The 17691-nt window shown below is 50.0% G+C and overlaps 1 protein-coding gene across 2 annotated transcripts in view; it reads left to right on the top strand.

Moving 5' to 3' along the window:
- ccdc166 (coiled-coil domain containing 166) overlaps window positions 1–17691 on the top strand; it is a 45396-nt gene that overhangs the window by 379 nt on the left and 27326 nt on the right. For both annotated transcript variants that reach the window (XM_070861090.1, XM_070861089.1), the window contains exons 2-4: window positions 6462–6591; window positions 10191–10244; window positions 10609–10663. In XM_070861090.1, coding sequence (XP_070717191.1) covers window positions 6485–6591; window positions 10191–10244; window positions 10609–10663 — 216 coding nt within the window. In that variant the 5' untranslated portion in view covers window positions 6462–6484. The remainder of the gene's footprint in view (window positions 1–6461; window positions 6592–10190; window positions 10245–10608; window positions 10664–17691) is intronic.

Genomic DNA, 17691 nt, shown 5'->3' with positions numbered 1-17691 from the left:
ACTGCCTGCCTCTCTTGAGCGGTTACACCCCCCCCACCCCCCCGAGCCAGGGAGCACGCGGTGTCCACCGGTAACGCTCGCGGCCTTGCGCCAGAGCTGGGCGCCGGAGCGACTGGAGTGCATCGTCACCCCCGGCAACCACATTTTAATTTGAACCGCGGAATGTCCCAACATCTAATTTGTTTTAGTTTTGTCGGTGATCTTATCGAAACGTATCAGATTATGAGGGGGCTCGACAAGGTGGATGCAGAGAGGATGTTCCCACTGATGGGGGGGAGACTAGAACTAGGGGGGCACGACCTTAGAATAAGGGGCCGCCCATTTAAAACTGAGGTGAGGAGGAATTTCTTCTCTCAGAGGGTTGTAAATCTGTGGAATTCGCTGCCTCAGAGAGCTGTGGAGGCTGGGTCATTGAATATAGTTAAGACAGAAATAGACAGTTTCTTAACCGACAAGGGAATAAGGGGTTATGGGGAGCGGGGCAGGGAAGTGGAGCTGAGTCCATGATTGGAGCAGCCATGATCTTATTGAATGGCAGAGCAGGCTCGAGGGGCCAAATGGCCTACTCCTGCTCCTACTTCTTATGTTATGTTCTTATGTTTTTATGCCTTCCCTTTAACCAGGGGGCTCTTGATTTCCTTGATTTACAGGTGCAACTTAAAATAGTTGTAGCACTGTTGACACCAAAATAGTTGTAACTTGTAGAATAGATAAGGGGGAGCTGGCGGATGGTGTATTTGGATTTTCAGAAGGCATTCGATAAGGTGGCACACAAGAGGTTATTGAACAAACCGCAGGAAGGAGCGGAGGTCGGGATGGGCGAGGAGCGGAGGTTTGGAGGTTGGGACGGGCGAGGTCTGGAGGTTGGGACGGGCGAGGTCTGGAGGGACAAGGAGCGGAGGTCGGGAGGGGCGAGGTCTGGAGGTCGGGAGGGGCGAGGTCTGGAGGTTGGGATGGGCGAGGTCGGGAGGGGCAAGGAGCGGAGATCTGGAGGGGCAAGGAGCGGAGGTTGGGAGGGGCGAGGAGCGGAGGTCAAGATGGGCGAGGAGCGGAGGTTGAGACCGACGAGGTCGGGAGGGGCGAGGAGCGCAGGTCGGGAGGGGTGAGCAGCGAGGAGCGGAGGTCGGGAGGTCAGGATGGGCGAGGAGCGGAGGTTGAGACCGACGAGGTTGGGAGGGGCGAGGAGCGCAGGTCGGGAGGGGCAAGGAGCAAAGGTCGGGTGGGGCGAGGAGCGGAGGCCGGGACCGGCGAGGTCCGGAGAGGAGACAACGGATGAGGCACGGAGGAGCGGAGAGGTCGGAGCCCAAATGTGGAGCAGCGTGGACAAGACCAAGGGAAGGCGCAGCATGGGCCAATAGCGAGGCTGTGAGGTTTGAGGCTCACATTGCGTACTATGAATTCTACGTAGAGCGAGGTCGTGTGGTAAGGAGGACAATAGGAGTATGTTTGAGTTTGTGTGTATGTATTGGCACATGCAGCAGAGCTGGTCTCCAGTCGTCTTGGATCCCCTTGCCACTGGACCAAGACCTAGTTCTGTCAAGCCCGTGTGGTGGCTGGTGTGCAATGGCCACCCCACGTTAAAAAAATTCTTGCACAGGCATCTTCCACCATTTGAAATGAGTTCATCAGTCACCTGAGTACGAAGTCTTAGTGTGGAAGCAAGTCATTCTCGACTCCAAGGGACTGCCTATGATGATGATGATTGAACAAAATTAGGGCTCATGGAATAGGGGCTAATATATTAGCATGGATTGAGGATTGGTTAACGGACAGAAAACAGAGAGTAGGAATAAATGTGATATAGACAGGTTGACCGAGTGGACAAGAACATGGTGCGGGGAGGTGTGAAGTTATCCACTTTTGTAGGAAAATCAAAAAAGCAGAGTATTTTTTGAATGGTAGTGAGATTGGTGTTCAGGGGGACCTGGGTGTCCTTGTATATAATTCACTGAAAGTTAACATGCAGGTACAGCAAGCAATTAATAAATAAAATGGTATGTTAGCTTTTATTACAAAGGGAATATAAGAGTAAAGAAGTCCTACTACAATTAACGAGGGGTTTGGTGAAGCCACACCTGGAGTACAGTGTACAGTCTCTCCTTACCTAAGGAAAGACATACTTGCCTTAGAGGGACTGAAACAAAGGTTCACTCGACTGGTTACTTGGATGGGGATGTTGTCCTATGAGGAGAGATTGAGCAGACTAGGTCCTATATTCTCTATAGTTTAGAAGAATGAGAGATGATCTCATTGAAACATACAAGGGAATCGAGTGATATGGGGATAGTGCAGGAAAGTGGAGTTGAGGTCGAAGATCAGCCATGATTTTATTGAATGGCGGAGCAGGCTCTAGGGGCCGACTCCTGCTCCTAGTTCTTGTGTTCTTAATTGCTTTGCGGGGAGTGAAGTAGCCTTGGACGCTGGATTTCCAGGGTGCTGCTGTAAGAACGAAGGACTTGCATTTATATAGCACCTTTCACGACCACCGGACATCCCAAAGCGCTTTGCAGCCAGTGAAGTACATTTGTAAGTGCAGTCATTGTGTAATGTAGGAAACACAGCAGCCAATTTGTGCACAGTAAACTCCCACCAACAGTAATAATGACAAGATAATCTGTTTTGGATTGGCCAGAACACTGGGATAACTCCCCTGCTCTTCTTCGAAGTAGTGCCATGGGATCTTTTACATCCACCTCAGATGCTAGATGGGACTTGGTTTAACGTCTCATCTGAAAGACGGCACGTCGGACAATACAGTACTCCCTCAGCACTGCACAGGAGTGTCAACTTAGATTAACGTGCTCAAGTCTCTGGACTGGGACTTGAACCGACAACCTTCTGACTTAGAGGCGAGTGTGCTACCCACTGAGCCACTGCTGTAGCAGTGTGTGATAGAATGATACAGCACAGAAGGAGGCCGTTTGAACCATCGTGCTTGTGACCTGTTCTGAGACCACAACCCACACTGCCCCGTCCTCCATAAGCACTACCTCGGTGTGACATTCTTCTTATTTTTCCATCTGACCCGCCCAAGGAAGTTATGATGAACCTTCATAAAAGCCTCAACTGGAGTATTGTGTCCAATTCTGGGCACCACACTTTAGGAAGGATGTGAAGGCCTTAGAGAGGGTGCAGAAAAGATTTACAAGAATGGTTCCCGGGATGAGGGACTTCAGTTACATGGATAGACAGGAGAAGCTGGGGTTGTTCTCCTTAGACAAGGTCCCACAAAAGAGATTAGTGTGCAAAATTAAAGCACATGATATTGGGGGTAATGTACTGACGTGGATAGAGAACTGGTTGGCAGACAGGAAGCAAAGAGTAGGAATAAACAGGTCCTTTTCAGAATGGCAGGCAGTGACTAGTGGGGTGCCGCAGGGTTCAGTGCTGGGCCCCCAGCTATTTACAATATACATTAATGATTTGGACTAAGGAATTGAATATAATATCTCCAAGTTTGCAGATGACACTAACCTGGTGGCGGTGTGAGCTGTGAGGAGAATGCTAAGAGGCTGCAGGGTGACTTGAACAGGTTAGGTGAGTGGGCAAATGCATGGCAGATGCAATATAATGTAGTTAAATGTGAGGTTATCCACTTTGGTGGCAAAAACAAGAATATTATCTGAATGGTGAGAGATTAGGAAAAGGGGAGGTGCAACGAGACCTGGGTGTCATGGTACATCAGTCATTGAAAGTTGGCATGCAGGTACAGCAGGCGGTGAAGAAGGCAAATGGTATGTTGGCCTTCATAGCTAGTGGATTTGAGTATAGGAGCAGGGAGGTCTTACTGCAGTTGTACAGGGCCTTAGTGAGGCCTCACCTGGAATATTGTGTTCAGTTTTGGTCTCCTAACCTGAGGAAGGACATTCTTGCTATTGAGGGAGTGCAGAGAAGGTTCACCAGACTGATTCCCAGGATGGCAGGACTGATATATGAAGAAAGACTGGATCGACTAGGCTTATATTCACTGGAATTTAGAAGAATGAGAGGGGATCTCATAGAAACATATAAAATTCTGACGGGATTGGACAGGTTAGATGCAGGAAGAATGTTCCCGATGTTGGGGATGTCCAGGACCAGGGGGTCACAGTCTAAGGATAAGGGGTAAGCCATTTAGGACTGAGATGAGGAGAAACTTCTTTACTCAGAGAATTGTGAACCTGTGGAATTCTCTACCACAGAAAGTTGTTGAGGCCAGTTCGTTAGATATATTCAAAAAGGAGTTAGATGTGGCCCTTACGGCTAAAGGGATCAAGGGGTATGGAGAGAAAGCAGGAATGGGGTACTGAAGTTGAATGATCAGCCATGATCTTATTGAATGGTGGTGCAGGCTCGAAGGGCCGAATGGCCTACTCCTGCACCTATTTTCTATGTTTCTAGAGCAGAGAAGGTTGAGAGATGATCTGATCGAGGTGTTTAAAATCATGAGGGGTCTGGACAGAGTAGATAGAGAGAAACTGTTCCCATTGGTGGAAGGGTCGAGAACCAGAGGACACAGATTTAAGGCGATTGGCAGAAGAACCAAAGGCGACATGAGGAAAAAAAAATTACACAGCGAGGGGTTAGGATCTGGAATGCACGGCCTGAGAGGGTGGTGGAGGCAGACTCAATCGTGGCTTTCAAAAGGGATTTGGATAAGTACCTGAAGGAAAAAAATCCAGGGCTCCGGGGAAAGGGCGGGGGAGTGGGACTGGCTGAAGTGCCCTTGCAGAGAGCCGGCACGGGCTCGACGGGCCGAATGGCCTCCTTCTGTGCTGTAACCATTCATTAAAAAAGAATTCTAAATGCGAAAAGAGACCCAGCCTGTTCAGCCTTTCCTGATAGGTATAGCCTCGCATTTCTCGTGTCATCCTTGTAAAACTTCTTTGTACCCTCTCAAGTGCCTCTATATCCTTTTTCTAATATGACGACCAGATCTGTATGCAGTACTCCAAGTGTGGTCTACAAGTTTAGCATAACTTTTCTACTTTTTAATTCAATACACCTTAATGCTTGGTTTTTGTTTCTGGCTTTGTTAACCTGTGTCGCTATTTTCAGTGATTTGTGTATTTGTACTCCGGGATCCCTTTGCTCTTCTAACCCACTTGTATTGGTATTTTCCAAATAATATGTGACCTCCCTAGTTTTCTTACCAAAATGTAATACCTCACTCTTACCTGTGTTGAATTTCATTTGCCAATTGTATGCCCATTCTTCAAGTTTATTAATGAGTTCTTGTAATTTGTTGCAGCCCTCCTCCGTATTAACTATTACCCTCCCTCCGCCCCAATTTGATGTCATCTGTAAATTTAGAAATTGTGTTTTTGATTTCAGAGTCTAAATCGTTGAATAGAAGAAAGCCCAACACCACCATCTCAGGGCAACTCGGGCTGGGCAAGTAATACCAGTCTTGCCTGCGACACTCACATCCTCAGAATGAATTCTTAAAAACAAATCTAGCGGCCCTCCCACTCCAGATCCATATCCAGCTGGCTTCCTGATGGAGAGTGCGTCTGTGTTGACACAGAGGGACGGCTGTCCCCTGCCTCTCCACGGTCAAACAACCTACAGATGCTCACTGTCTATACATGTATGGGAAGAATCATCATCACAGGCAGTCCCTTGGAATCGAGGAAGACTTGCTTCCACTCTTAAAATGAGTTCTTAGGTGGCTGAACAGTCCAATACAAGAACCACACTCCCTGTCACAGGTGGGACAGATAGTCGTTGAGGGAAAGGGTGGGTGGGACTGGTTTGCCGCATGCTCTTTCCGCTGCCTGCACTTGGTTTCTGCATGCTCTCGGTGATGAGACTCGAGGTGCTCAGCGCCCTCCCGGATGCTCTTCCTCCACTTAGGGCGGTCTTTGGCCAGAGACTCCCAGGTGTCGATGGGGATGTTGTACTTTTATCAGGGAGGATTTGAGAGTGTTCTTGATACGTTTCCTCTGCCCACTTTTGGCTCCTTTGCCGTGTAGGAGTTCCGAGTCGAGCGCTTGCTTTGGGAGTCTCGTGTCTGGCATGCGAACAATGTGGCCTGCCCAGCGGAGCTGATCAAGTGTGGTCAGTGCTTCGATGCTGGGGATGTTGGCCTGGTCGAGGACGCTAACGTTGGTGCGTCTGTCCTCCCAGGGGATTTGCAGAATCTTGCGGAGACATCGTTGGTGATATTTCTCCAGCAACTTGAGGTGTCTACTGTACATGGTCCATGTCTCTGAGGAGGGCGGGTATTACTACAGCTCTGTAGACGATGAGCTTGGTGGTAGATTTGAGGGCCTGGTCTTCGAACACTCTTTTCCTCAGGCGGTCGAAGGCTGCACTGGCGCACTGGAGGCAGTGCTGGATGGCTAATTGGTGAGGTACTGGTGCGGGGGGGGCGGGGGTGCACCCACAAAAACGGTCAAGCCATTCAGGAGGGAAACGAGGGGAGGGAGGGGGGAATTGGTGAGAATATGTTTAATGCTTCAAAGATAGTTTTATCGCAGGTGACGAACAAGCGAAAGCGAGGATGTCAAAGAAGAAGAAGACCCGTGCCGAAGGCAAGAGCAAGGTGGTAGGGATGGAACTGGAGGTTCTAACGACAGCAACAGAGCGGATTGTGCTGCTGCAAAACGAGTGAGTCCCCAGCGTTTAATATCCAATCGAGTCAAGGCCGGGCGGTGGAAAGGGGAGGGTGCGAGGGGGGGGGTGAAATCGGGCATTACCAGTCCAAAAAAGGAAGAACTCGCACTTCTCCAAGATCTCATCACATCTCTCTTCACAGATTGGTACACATACAATCGATTACAAACTCCGTTCCCTGGTCACCGACTCCATCCCTCTCCCTGGCAACTACTTGAGGCCGAACCAGACTGTTCGCAACCTTGGTGTCATATTTGACCCCGAAATGAGCTTCCGACCACATATTCGCCTCGTCATGAAGACCGCCTATTTCCACCACCTCCGGAACATCGCCCGTCTCCGTCCCTGCCTCAACCTCATCTGCTGCTGGAACCCTCATCCAGGCCTTTGTTACCTCCATACTCGACTATTCCAACGCACTCCTGGCCGACCTCCCTCCGTAAACTTGAGGTCATCCAAAACTCTGCTGCCCGTGTCCTAACTCACACCAAGTCCCGCTCACCCATCACTCTGTGCCCGCTGACCATATCCTTACTATCAAATCCCTCCATGGCCTCACCCCTCCCTATCTCTATAATCTCCCCCAGCCCCACAACCCTCTGTGATATCTGCGCTCCTCTAATATTGGCTTCTTGAGCATCCCTGATTGTAATTGCTGCACCATTGGTGGCCGTGCCTTCAGCTGCCTGGGCCTTAAGCTCTGGAACTCCCTTCCTAAACCGTTCTACCTCTCTCCTCCTTAAAAACACTCCTTAGAACCTACCTCCTTGATCTGCCCTAATATCTCCTTATGTGGCTCGTGTTAAATTTTGTTTTATTACGCTCCTGTGGGACGTTTTACTATGTTAAAGGCACCATATAAATACAATTTCTTGTTGTTGATTACAGTGAAGTCATTGTTCTGTGAATAAAGACCATTTTGTGCACAGCAAGATCCAAAAGTGACGCGTGACGCTATTATCGGTGGTGCTGATTAATGAGAGCACTGTTGGCCAGGACACCAGGGAGAACCCTGCCTGCTCTTCTTCCAATAGTGGCTGTGTCATCTTTAACATCTCAACAGGCAGATGGGGCCTTGGTTTAATCTCCCATCCGGCACCCAGGCCTGACAGTGCAGTGAAGGTTCCCTCAGTGCTGCCCTGGAGGGTCACCTGCAAGTGGACTGTGTTCAGGGCTAAACCAGTCGCGATGGCACCCAACACTTATTGTAAGCTCAAGGATCAAAGCTCTTGGCTACGGATTCAAACCAAGTCTCCCCAGAGGATTGTCTCCGCCTCCCAGGATTCCAGCCTACATTTCTGAGCAATCCGTCTCATAGAAACATAGAAAATAGGAGCAGCAGTAGGCCCTTCGAGTCTGCACCGCCATTCAATATGATCATGCCTGATCCTCGATCTCAGTATTCCCGCTTTCTCCCCAAACCCCTTGATGCGTTTTGTGTCTAGAAATCTATCTATCTCCCTTTTAAATATATTCAGTAACTTGGCCTCCACAGCCTTCTGTGGTAGAGAATTCCACAAGTTCACCACCCTCTGAGTGAAAAAATTTCTCCTCATCTCAGTCCTAAATTTCCTACCCCGTATCCTGAGACTGTGACCCCTTGTTCTAGACTTCCCAGCCCGGGGAAACATCCTCCCCGCACCCAGTCTGTCCAACCCTGTCAGAATTGTATACGTTTCAATGAGTTTCCATGTGAAGTGCTTTGAGATCTTTGGGAAAGCTGAAAAGTTGCTGTGTGAACGCACCTTTCTTCAGTATCTCGACTGCACCCAGGTGCTCTGCGGCATCTGATGCCAGCTCGTGAACTTATAGGGGTCAAAGTTGCCCCTTTCCATAAGGCTTCCGGCCGCCTAAAAGCGGCGGCCACAGCTCGGTGCGGCATAGCCACCGAGTCTCGGTGGAGGGGCCGCCATTTTGGAAATTGTCCTTCCTCAGGTTTGGAGCGATGTCTGGCACCGCTCCGCCTATTTTCCCGCAACGGGCTTGGAGGAGCCGACCCCTTACCGACCAGCGGGGACCCCTTCCTGAAATTGCCCCTTGGGAAATTGCTCCTTTCCCGGCATTGCCCCGCTTTTGCTGTGGGTACACTTTCTGTGGCTGGTCGGTGCGGCCGCCCTTAAAGGGGAGGTGCCACTGTCGGCGACGCCATCTTCCTTTTTTTTTAGTCAGCCGACTACCAGGTCAGGCCGACAATTATGGCCGCAGGTTCGGCCGGGCCGCCAACAGGCACCCCCTCTTGGGTACCAGGCCGCTAGCCCAGCTGAAACCCTCCCTGGTGGCCCAATGTTGGCCACTAAAGTGGCTGCAGAATCCGCAACTGCCCTCCCCTTTAACTGAAGGGGAGGGACGTTGTGATGCACCAGCGCGATGATGTCATCAGCGCGACGCTGATGCCTTGCAGCGTCAGCCACTCCGCCCCGCCCACACTTCCGCCCCGATGATGAGCCTCCAAAAAAAAGTACAGCGTGCTGAATTTCTCTGGTTTGGCCGCCCCATGCATTGGGGCAGCCAGACACTTTGAAAACCGTAGGTGCGCCTCGTTTCGGTAGGTAGGCAATTTTGGCTCCATAACCTTTCAGTCTGTCCATGGCTTGATGGGTCAGACTGAGGAATTGAACGCAGGCAGTATAAGAGGCACTTTAGAGGGAGCTTTACTCTGTATCCAACCCGTACTGTACCTGCCCTGGGAGTGTTTGATGGGACAGTGTAGAGGGAGCTTTACTCTGTATCCAACCCGTACTGTACCTGCCCTGGGAGTGTTTGATGGGACAGTATAGAGGGAGCTTTACTCTGTATCCAACCCGTACTGCACCTGCCCTGGGAGTGTTTGATGGGACAATGTAGAGGGAGCTTTACTCTATATCTAACGTGCTGTACCTGCCCTGGGAGTGTTTGATGGGACAGTGTAGAGGGAGCTTTACTCTGTATCTAACCCGTGCTGCACCTGCCCTGGGAGTGTTTGATGGGACAGTGTAGAGGGAGCTTTACTCTATATCTAACCCATGCTGTACCTGCCCTGGGAGTATTTGATGGGACAGTGTAGAGGGGGCTTTACTCTATATCTAACGTGCTGTACCTGCCCTGGGAGTGTTTGATGGGACAGTGTAGAGGGAGCTTTACTCTGTATCTAACCCATGCTGTACCTGCCCTGGGAGTGTTTGATGGGACAGTGTAGAGGGAGCTTTACTCTGTATCTAACCCATGCTGTACCTGTTCTGGGAGTGTTTGATGGGACAGTGTAGAGGGAGCTTTACTCTGTTTTTAACCTATGCTGTACCTGCTCTGGGAGTGTTTGATGGGACAGTGTAGAGGGAGCTTTACTCTGTTTTTAACCTATGCTGTACCTGCCCTGGGAATATTTGATGGGACAGTGTAGAGGGAGCTTCACTGACTCCATGCCTGTTTCAAATGTCTCCCAGAAGCAGCCTGTGATGAGGAAGACGAGGAGCAAAGATGGAAGCAGGTGCACGAGAGGTCAGGGTGCATGGCCAGGCGAATTGGAGTTTTATTGGGGACAAGTCATGCAGGTTTCATGTCTTAAATTAAAGTGAGCGTTCTGAAATCTTAAACATTTTTATTTTTATCTTCGAAAGGTACGATGGAATTGTTAAACAGCATAAGCAAATGAAGTTGAAGATTAATAACCTGTATCCTTTGCTGGAATTTACTAAACGTGCAGCTGCTGTCTCTTTGGATGTGCGGCCTGTCTTTCCCTTGGCAGATCGACTGCTGCAGGCATCACTGGGCTGTGGGATGATGCCAGAGGTGGAATTCAGCACCATTCCCTCTCCTCTTGCTGTACTGAGGCCAGAACCAGGGCCGTCCCATATCCATAGCAACGTGAACGGGGCAGCGCTATTGGGAGTGGTGACGAAGGATGGGCTCGATGGGCCGAAGGCGCTCCCTCACCTGTCCTGATTTCCGTGATCTGAACGCGTCATGTCCCGCGATGCCTGCGTTTATTTAAGAGAAGCGGTTTGCCGATAACTTTCCTTAGCCATCGCTCTGCAGGCGGCAGGAAAATGAGTTCCTGGAGAAGGAGGCGCAGCAAACACGCCTGGAGACTGTAAGTACACAGCCTGCCATCACAGGGCAGTACTGGGGAGCGGTTTGTACCAGGGTCAGGGGCTCAGGGCCTGGGGCAGGGGGTCAGGGTCAAGGACAGCCCCCGGTAGGCATGGGGGCAGTGGGTCTGGGGCGGGGAGGGGGGAGCAGGGTCAGAGGGCAGGGGGTCAGGTCCACGGGGTAGAGGGACAGGGCCTGGGGCATAGGGGCGGTGGGCTAGAGTCTGGAGTGGGGGAGGGGAGTCAGGGGTCAGGGCCTGTGGCAGGGGGTCAGGGCCACAGTGCAGGGGTTCAGGGCCAGGGAGTAAGGGTTAGAGGGTCCGAGCCTGTGACAGGGTGGGGTCAGGGCCTGGGGCAGGGGCAGTGGATCAGGGCCAGGGGATAAGAGTTAGAGGGTCCGAGTCTGACAGGGGCATGGGGTCAGGGCACGGAGGTGACGGTACATGGAGATCATAAATAAAGCTTTCGTATCACTCGGAAGATCATGGCTGAGATTAGTCATTGCAAATAGAAAGGACACATGATTTCTGTGCAAATAGAGCCTCTCTCCGCCCGCCCGCCCCCCCCCCCCCCCCCCCCCCCGAGTGAGACACAAGTACGTTCGGTCATGAGCTTCGGGTTTAAATACATACTTTGTGTCCCTAATTCCCAGAGAGAGACAGAGACACAGGGTGATAGAGAGAGACAGAGATTGAAAGTGAGAGAGAGAGAAAAAGGCACATGAAAGACACAACAGGGGAGTATATAAGAATTAGAAGCAAGAGTCGACCATTCGGCCCCTCAAGCCTGCTCCGCCATTCAATAAGATCATGGCTGATCTTCTACCTCAATTTCACTTTCCTGCACTGTCCTCATCCCTCGATTCCCTTAATATTAAAAAATCTATCGAACCCTGCCTTGAATATACCCCAGCCTGGGGGTAACATGCTCCCTGCATCTACCCTGTCAATCCCTGTAAGCATTTTGTATGTTTCAATGAGATCACCTCTCATTCTTCTAAACTCTAGAGAATACACAACAACAACTTTTATTTATATAGCGCCTTTAACATAGTAAAACGTCCCAAGGCGCTTCACAGCAGTGTTATAAAACAAAACTGATAAACTTGACACCGAGCCACGTAAGAAATTATGTCAGATGACCAAAAGCTTGGTTAAGGAGCATCTTAAAGGAGCATCTTAAAGGAGGAAAGAGAGACGGAGAGGTTAAGGGAGGGAGTTCCAGAGCTTGGGGCCCAAGCAGCTGATGGTTGAGCAATTATAATCAGGGATGCTCAAGAGGGCAGAATTAGAGGAGTGCAGACATCTTGTGGGGTTGTGAGGCTGAAATAGATTACAGAGATAGGGAGGGGCGAGGCCATGGAGGGATTTGTAAACAAGGATGAGAATTTTGAAATCAAGGCATTGTTTAACCGGGAGCCAATGTAGGTCGGCAAACACAGGGGTGACTTGGAGCGAGTTAGGACATATAGGCCTAGTCTACTTAATCTTTCCTCATAGGACAATTCCCCCATCCCAGGAATCATTCTGGTGAACCTTCGTTGCACTCCCTCTGTGGCAAGTATCTCCTTCCTTAGGTAAGGAGTCCAAAACTGTACACAGTACCCCAGATGTGGTCTCACCAGGGCGCTATACAATTGCAGTAAGACATCTTGGGGCCATAATTGCCCCTTTTGTTAAAGCCTCTGGCCGGCGGAAAGCAGCGGTCAGGGCTCGTTGTGGAATGTCTGCCGATTTTTCGTGGAATAGCCGTCGTTCGCGCAGTTGCCCTCAAGCGTTTTTCCGACGGTGACCATATCCGCCCCGCTCCCTCCACTTCCGCTGCGCTGCTGCCGAAGCCTCCTAAGTGTGTCATCAGAGCGCGCACTGCCGATGTCCCGCCCGTGAAGCGAAATTCAACTGAGAAAGTCTTCCGGCCAGTGCCCCCGATAGCTTACTCTGTCGGTGCACTGTGTTTGCAGTGTTTGTAAAATGGCGGTGAAGGGGAGGGCGCACTGCCGTGGTCGGCAACTTATTTTTTGTCTGTCGGCCGACAATTATGCCCCCCCCGGGTTCGGCCGGGCCACCAACAGGCAGCCTGGCACCCGCTCTTGGATGCCAGGCCGCTGGCCCGGCCAAAACCCTCCCTGGTAGCCCAGTGGACCTAACTAAAATAAACGCAGAGCTCGCAGCGGCCCTCCCCTTTAACTTAAGGGGAGAGACGTGATGCGCCAGCGCGATGACATCACCAGCCCAGCGCTGATGACTGACAGCGGCGGAGCCTCCACCCTGCTAGTGATGGTCACTCCGTCCCGCCCCACCTCCGCCCCCATTATGACCAACTTCCACCCTGCTTGAAAAAAAACGACAAAGAGCTGAATTTTCGCAAGATAGGCCGCCGCATTCATTGTGGCTAAAACACATAAAAAACGGTAGGTGCTCTCCGTTTCCGGCGGAGGTGAATTTTGGCCCCCTTTACGCTTATACTCAAATCCTCTTGTAATAAAGGCCAATATACCATTTACTTTCTTAATTGCTTGCTGTACCTGCATGTTAGTTTTCAGTGATTCGTGTACAAGGACACCGAGGTCCCTCTGAACACCAATCACTCACCGTTTAAAAAATACTCTTAATTTTCTGTTTTCCTACCAAAGTGGATAACTTCACATTATATTCCATTTGCCATGTTCTTGCCCACTCACTTAGCCTGTCTCTTTGCATCCTCCTCACAACTTACATTCGAGAGAGAAATGCATAGAGAAACATGGAAAGGGATTGCACAAAGAGACACAGAGAGAGAGAAATATGCACAGTGCGAGAGAAAGACACTCCGAGAGAGAGCATTACACAACAACAACTTGTATTTATATAGCGCCTTTAATGTCATAAAATGTCCCAAGATGCTTCACAGGAGCATTGTCAAACACAATTTGACACCGAGCCACATAAGGAGATATTAGAAAATGCTAGAAATCTCAGCGGGTCGGGCAGCGTCTGTGGAGAGGAAGCAGAATTAACGTTTCGGGTCGATGACCCTTTGTCAGAATTGGAGAGTATTCGAAAGATGCTGCCTGACCTGCTGAGATTTCCAGCATTTTCTGTTTTTATTCCAGATTCCAGCATCCGCAGCATTTTGCTTTTGTATTGTGTGAAGGAGATATTAGGACAGGCGATCAAAGCTTGGTCAAAGAAGTAGGCTTTAAGGAGCATCTTAAAGGAGGAGAGGTGGAGAGGTTTAGGGAGGGAATTCCAGAGCTGAGGATCAAGGCAACTGAAGGCACGTCCGCCAATGGTGGAGCGATGAAAATCGGTGATGAGCAAGAGGCCAGAATTGGAGGAGCGCCGATATCTCAGAGGGTTGCAGGGCCGCAGGTTACAGAGATAGGGAGGGGGCGAGGCTGTGGAGTTAATTTAACACGGGGATGAGAATTTTAAATTTGAGTAAGTCACAGACACAGATAAAGACAGGGACAAAGACTCACACACCTGAGTATTTCCAGCATTTTCTGTTTTTATCTCACACACAGATACGGAGAGACAGTCACATTTCATGCAATCACATACGCTCACACTCTCACACAGTCCTCCATTTAATATGGGACAACCCCCCCGATGAGGGCAATGCCATTGATGTGGTGTACATGGATTTCCAAAAGGCGTTTGACAAAGTGCCACATAATGGGCTTGCCAGCAAAGTTGAAGCCCATGGACTAAAAGGGACAGTGGCGCCTGGTTAAAAATTGGCTAAGTGACAGGAAACAGAGAGTAGTGGTGAACGGTTGTTTTTCAGACTGGAGGAAGGTAATACAGTGGTGTTCCCCAGGGGTTGGTTCTAGGACCACTGCTTTTCTTGATATATATTAATGACTAGGATGTGGGTGTACAAGGCACAATTTCAAAATGTGCAGATGACACAAAGCTTGGAAGTATAGTGAACAGTGAAGAGGATAGTGATAGACTTAAGGAGGACCGACTGGTGGAATGGGTGGACACGTGGCAGATGAAATTTAACGCAGAAAAGTGCGAAGTGATACATTTTTGTAGAAAGAATGAGGAGAGGAAATATAAACTAAGGGGTACAATCCTAAAGGGGGAGCATGAACAGAGAGACCTGGGGGTCTTTGTGCACAAATCATTGAAAAAGTAGTTAAAAAAGCTTGCGGAATTCTGGGCTTCATGAATAGAGGTATAGAGCACAAAAAAGTGGAAATCATGACGAAGCTGTATAAAACACTGCTTCGGCCTCGAGTGGAGTATTGTGTCCAATTCTGGGCAGCCCACTTTAGGAAGGATGTGAAGGCCTTACTTATTGAGGTGCAGAAAAGATTTACGAGAATGGTTCCAGGGATGAAGGACTTCAGTTACGTGGATAGACTGGAGAAACTGGGGTTGTTCTCCTTGGAGCAGAGAAGCTTGAGAGGAGATTTGATCGAGGTGCTCAAAATCATGAGGGGTCTAGACAGAGTAGATGGAGAGAAACTGTTCCCATTGGCAGAAGGGTCGAGAACAAGCGGACACAGATTTAAGGTGGTTGGCTTTGTTACCTCCAGACTCAACTATTCCAATGCGCTCCTCACCAGCCTCCAATCCTCCATCCTAACACGCACCACGTCCCGCTCGCCCATCACCTCTGTGCTCTCTGGTCCACCAACACCTCAAATATTAAATTCTAATCCAAGTGTCAGCCATGGCTCATGGATAGCACTCTTACCTCTGAGTCAGGAGGTCGTGGGTTCAAGTCCCACTCCAGAGACTTGAGCACAAGAATCTAGTCTGACACTGCAGTGCAGTGCTGAGGGAGCACTACACTGTCGGAGGTGCCGTCTTGTGGAAGAGACGTTAAACTGAGGTCGCATCCGCTCTCTCAGGTGGACATAAAGGATTCCATGGCGCTATTTTGAAGAAGAGCAGGGGAGTTATCCCCAGTGTCCTGGACAATATCCCTCAATCAACATAACAAAAAGAGATTATCTGGTCATTATCGCATTGCTGTTTGTGGGAGCTTGCTGTGCGCAAATTGGCTGCTGCGTTTCCCACATTAAAGCAGTGACTGCACTTCAAAAGTACTTCATTGGCTGTAAAGCACAGTGATCGTGAATGGTGCTATAGAAATGCAAGTCTTTCTTTCTTCCCACCTCCATCTCCTCCTTTAAGACCATCCTTAAAACCCACCTCTTTGACCAAGCTTTTAGTTGCCCCTCCTAACATCTCTTTCTTCGGTTCGGTGCCCAGTTTTGTCTGATTACTCTCCCGTGATGTTTTTCTCAATGCAAGAATGTTTTTTTACCAACCATTCGGGCGGGATTTGAAAGACTGGCACAGTACTGGGTTTCAACCACAAGAGGGAGGCAGACTGCTTTATCATTTAATAGAGGTGTTCAAAATCATGAACGGTTTTGACAAGAGTAAATAGGGAAAAAGTTTCCACTGACGGGCAGGTCAGTAACCAGAGGACACAGATTTAAGATGATTGCCAAAAGAACCAGAGGGGGAGATGAGGAGAATTTTTTTTTTACGCAGAGAGTTGTTGTGATCTGGAACGCGCTGCCTGAAAGGGAGGTGGAAGCAGATTCAATAGTAACTTTCAAAAGGGAACTGGATAAATACTTGAAAAGGAAAAAATGCAGAGCTATAGGAATAGTGTTGAGCGGGGTTGGGGTGGGTTGGGCGGCTGGTGGAAGTAGGGTGGGTGCAGGGGAATGGGACTAATTAGATTGCTCTTTCAAAGACCCAGCACAGGCATGATGCCCCCCCGCTCCCCCCCCCCCATTCTGTGTTGTATGATTGGATGATCAGCAGACTGAGGCTGTGTGTGGAATTCCAGGTTTGCCGGATAGTCTGATAACTGTGGAAGCCCTCACTCCGCCAATGACCCGAGTCCTTCTTGCCGACTTGCTGAGCTGCACAGAGCCCTAGTTAGGCCACACCTGGAGTACTGTGTTCAGTTCTGGGCAACACACCTCAGGAAAGATATATTGGCCTTGGAGGGAGTGCAGATTCACCAGAATGGTACCTGGACTCCAAGGGTTTAATTACAAGGCGAAATTACACAAGCTAGGGTTGTATTCCCTGGAATTTAGAAGGCTAAGGGGTGACTTGATCAAAGTTTTCAGGATATTAAAGGGACCAGACAGAGTAGATGGGGAGATACGATTTCCACTGGTTGGGGAGTTTAGGACTAGGTGACATAGTCTAAAAATTAGAATCAGACCTTTCAGGAGTGAAAACGGCGCCGAAAAAATCTCCCCCCGATTCTGGCCGCTGTGTTGCCTCTCCGGGGGCTTGGCGCGGCGTGGCCAGTCGATTAGGGGCAGAGATAGGGCCCTGCGCCAAAAACAGTGCCGGCAGCTATCCACATGCGCGTTGGAGTGTGTGCATGCGCAGTAGCTCCTGTCCCCAGCCTCTGTGTGCGTGCTGCAGCATGGGACCCGATGCGTCCCGCCCCCATCCCAGGCCGAGTGGCCTCCCGCACAGGCCGGCCCGCTGCCTTCCCAGGCTAGAAGGCCACAAGCAGGTTGGTGTGGGGCCCAAGCCGGGGCGGCGGGGATGGGGGGGGGAGTTTTGATCCCGGGGGGACGGGGGGGTAGTTTTGATCTGGGGGGGTGGGGTGGAGTTTTGATCCCCGGGGCGGGGGGGAATTCCAAACCGCAGTGTGGGTTCGATCACCGACCCTATGGGGGTAGGGGTTTCCGATCCCCGACTCTAGGGAAGATCTGATCCCCAGACGTGTCCGATCTCTGACCCCAGGTCCTGTTCTGATCCTGGAGGGTCTGATCCCCGACCCCGGGAGGGAGGGTTGTTTGTAAGGGGCAAGCTGATGTGGTGTGAGCTTAGGTGGTTGGGAGAACATAAGAACGTAAGAATTACGAGCAGGAGGTACTTCTATTTTTTAGTTGCATATTTTGAAAAAATTATGTAAATATGTTTTGTCTTTTTACTTTTATTTTTGTAGTTTAAGCTTCCACGAATGCTTCTGTTGTATAGTAAATTAACTCTGCGAAGTTGTCATATGATGTCCTATATAGCTGTTTGATCCTATTCACATTCTTTAG

Source organism: Pristiophorus japonicus, chromosome 2 (assembly GCF_044704955.1).
Source record: "Pristiophorus japonicus isolate sPriJap1 chromosome 2, sPriJap1.hap1, whole genome shotgun sequence".
Classification (NCBI taxonomy): Eukaryota; Metazoa; Chordata; class Chondrichthyes; family Pristiophoridae; genus Pristiophorus; species Pristiophorus japonicus.
Note: the sequence above shows the minus strand (reverse complement) of the source record. Positions and strands in the feature narration are given on the sequence as shown.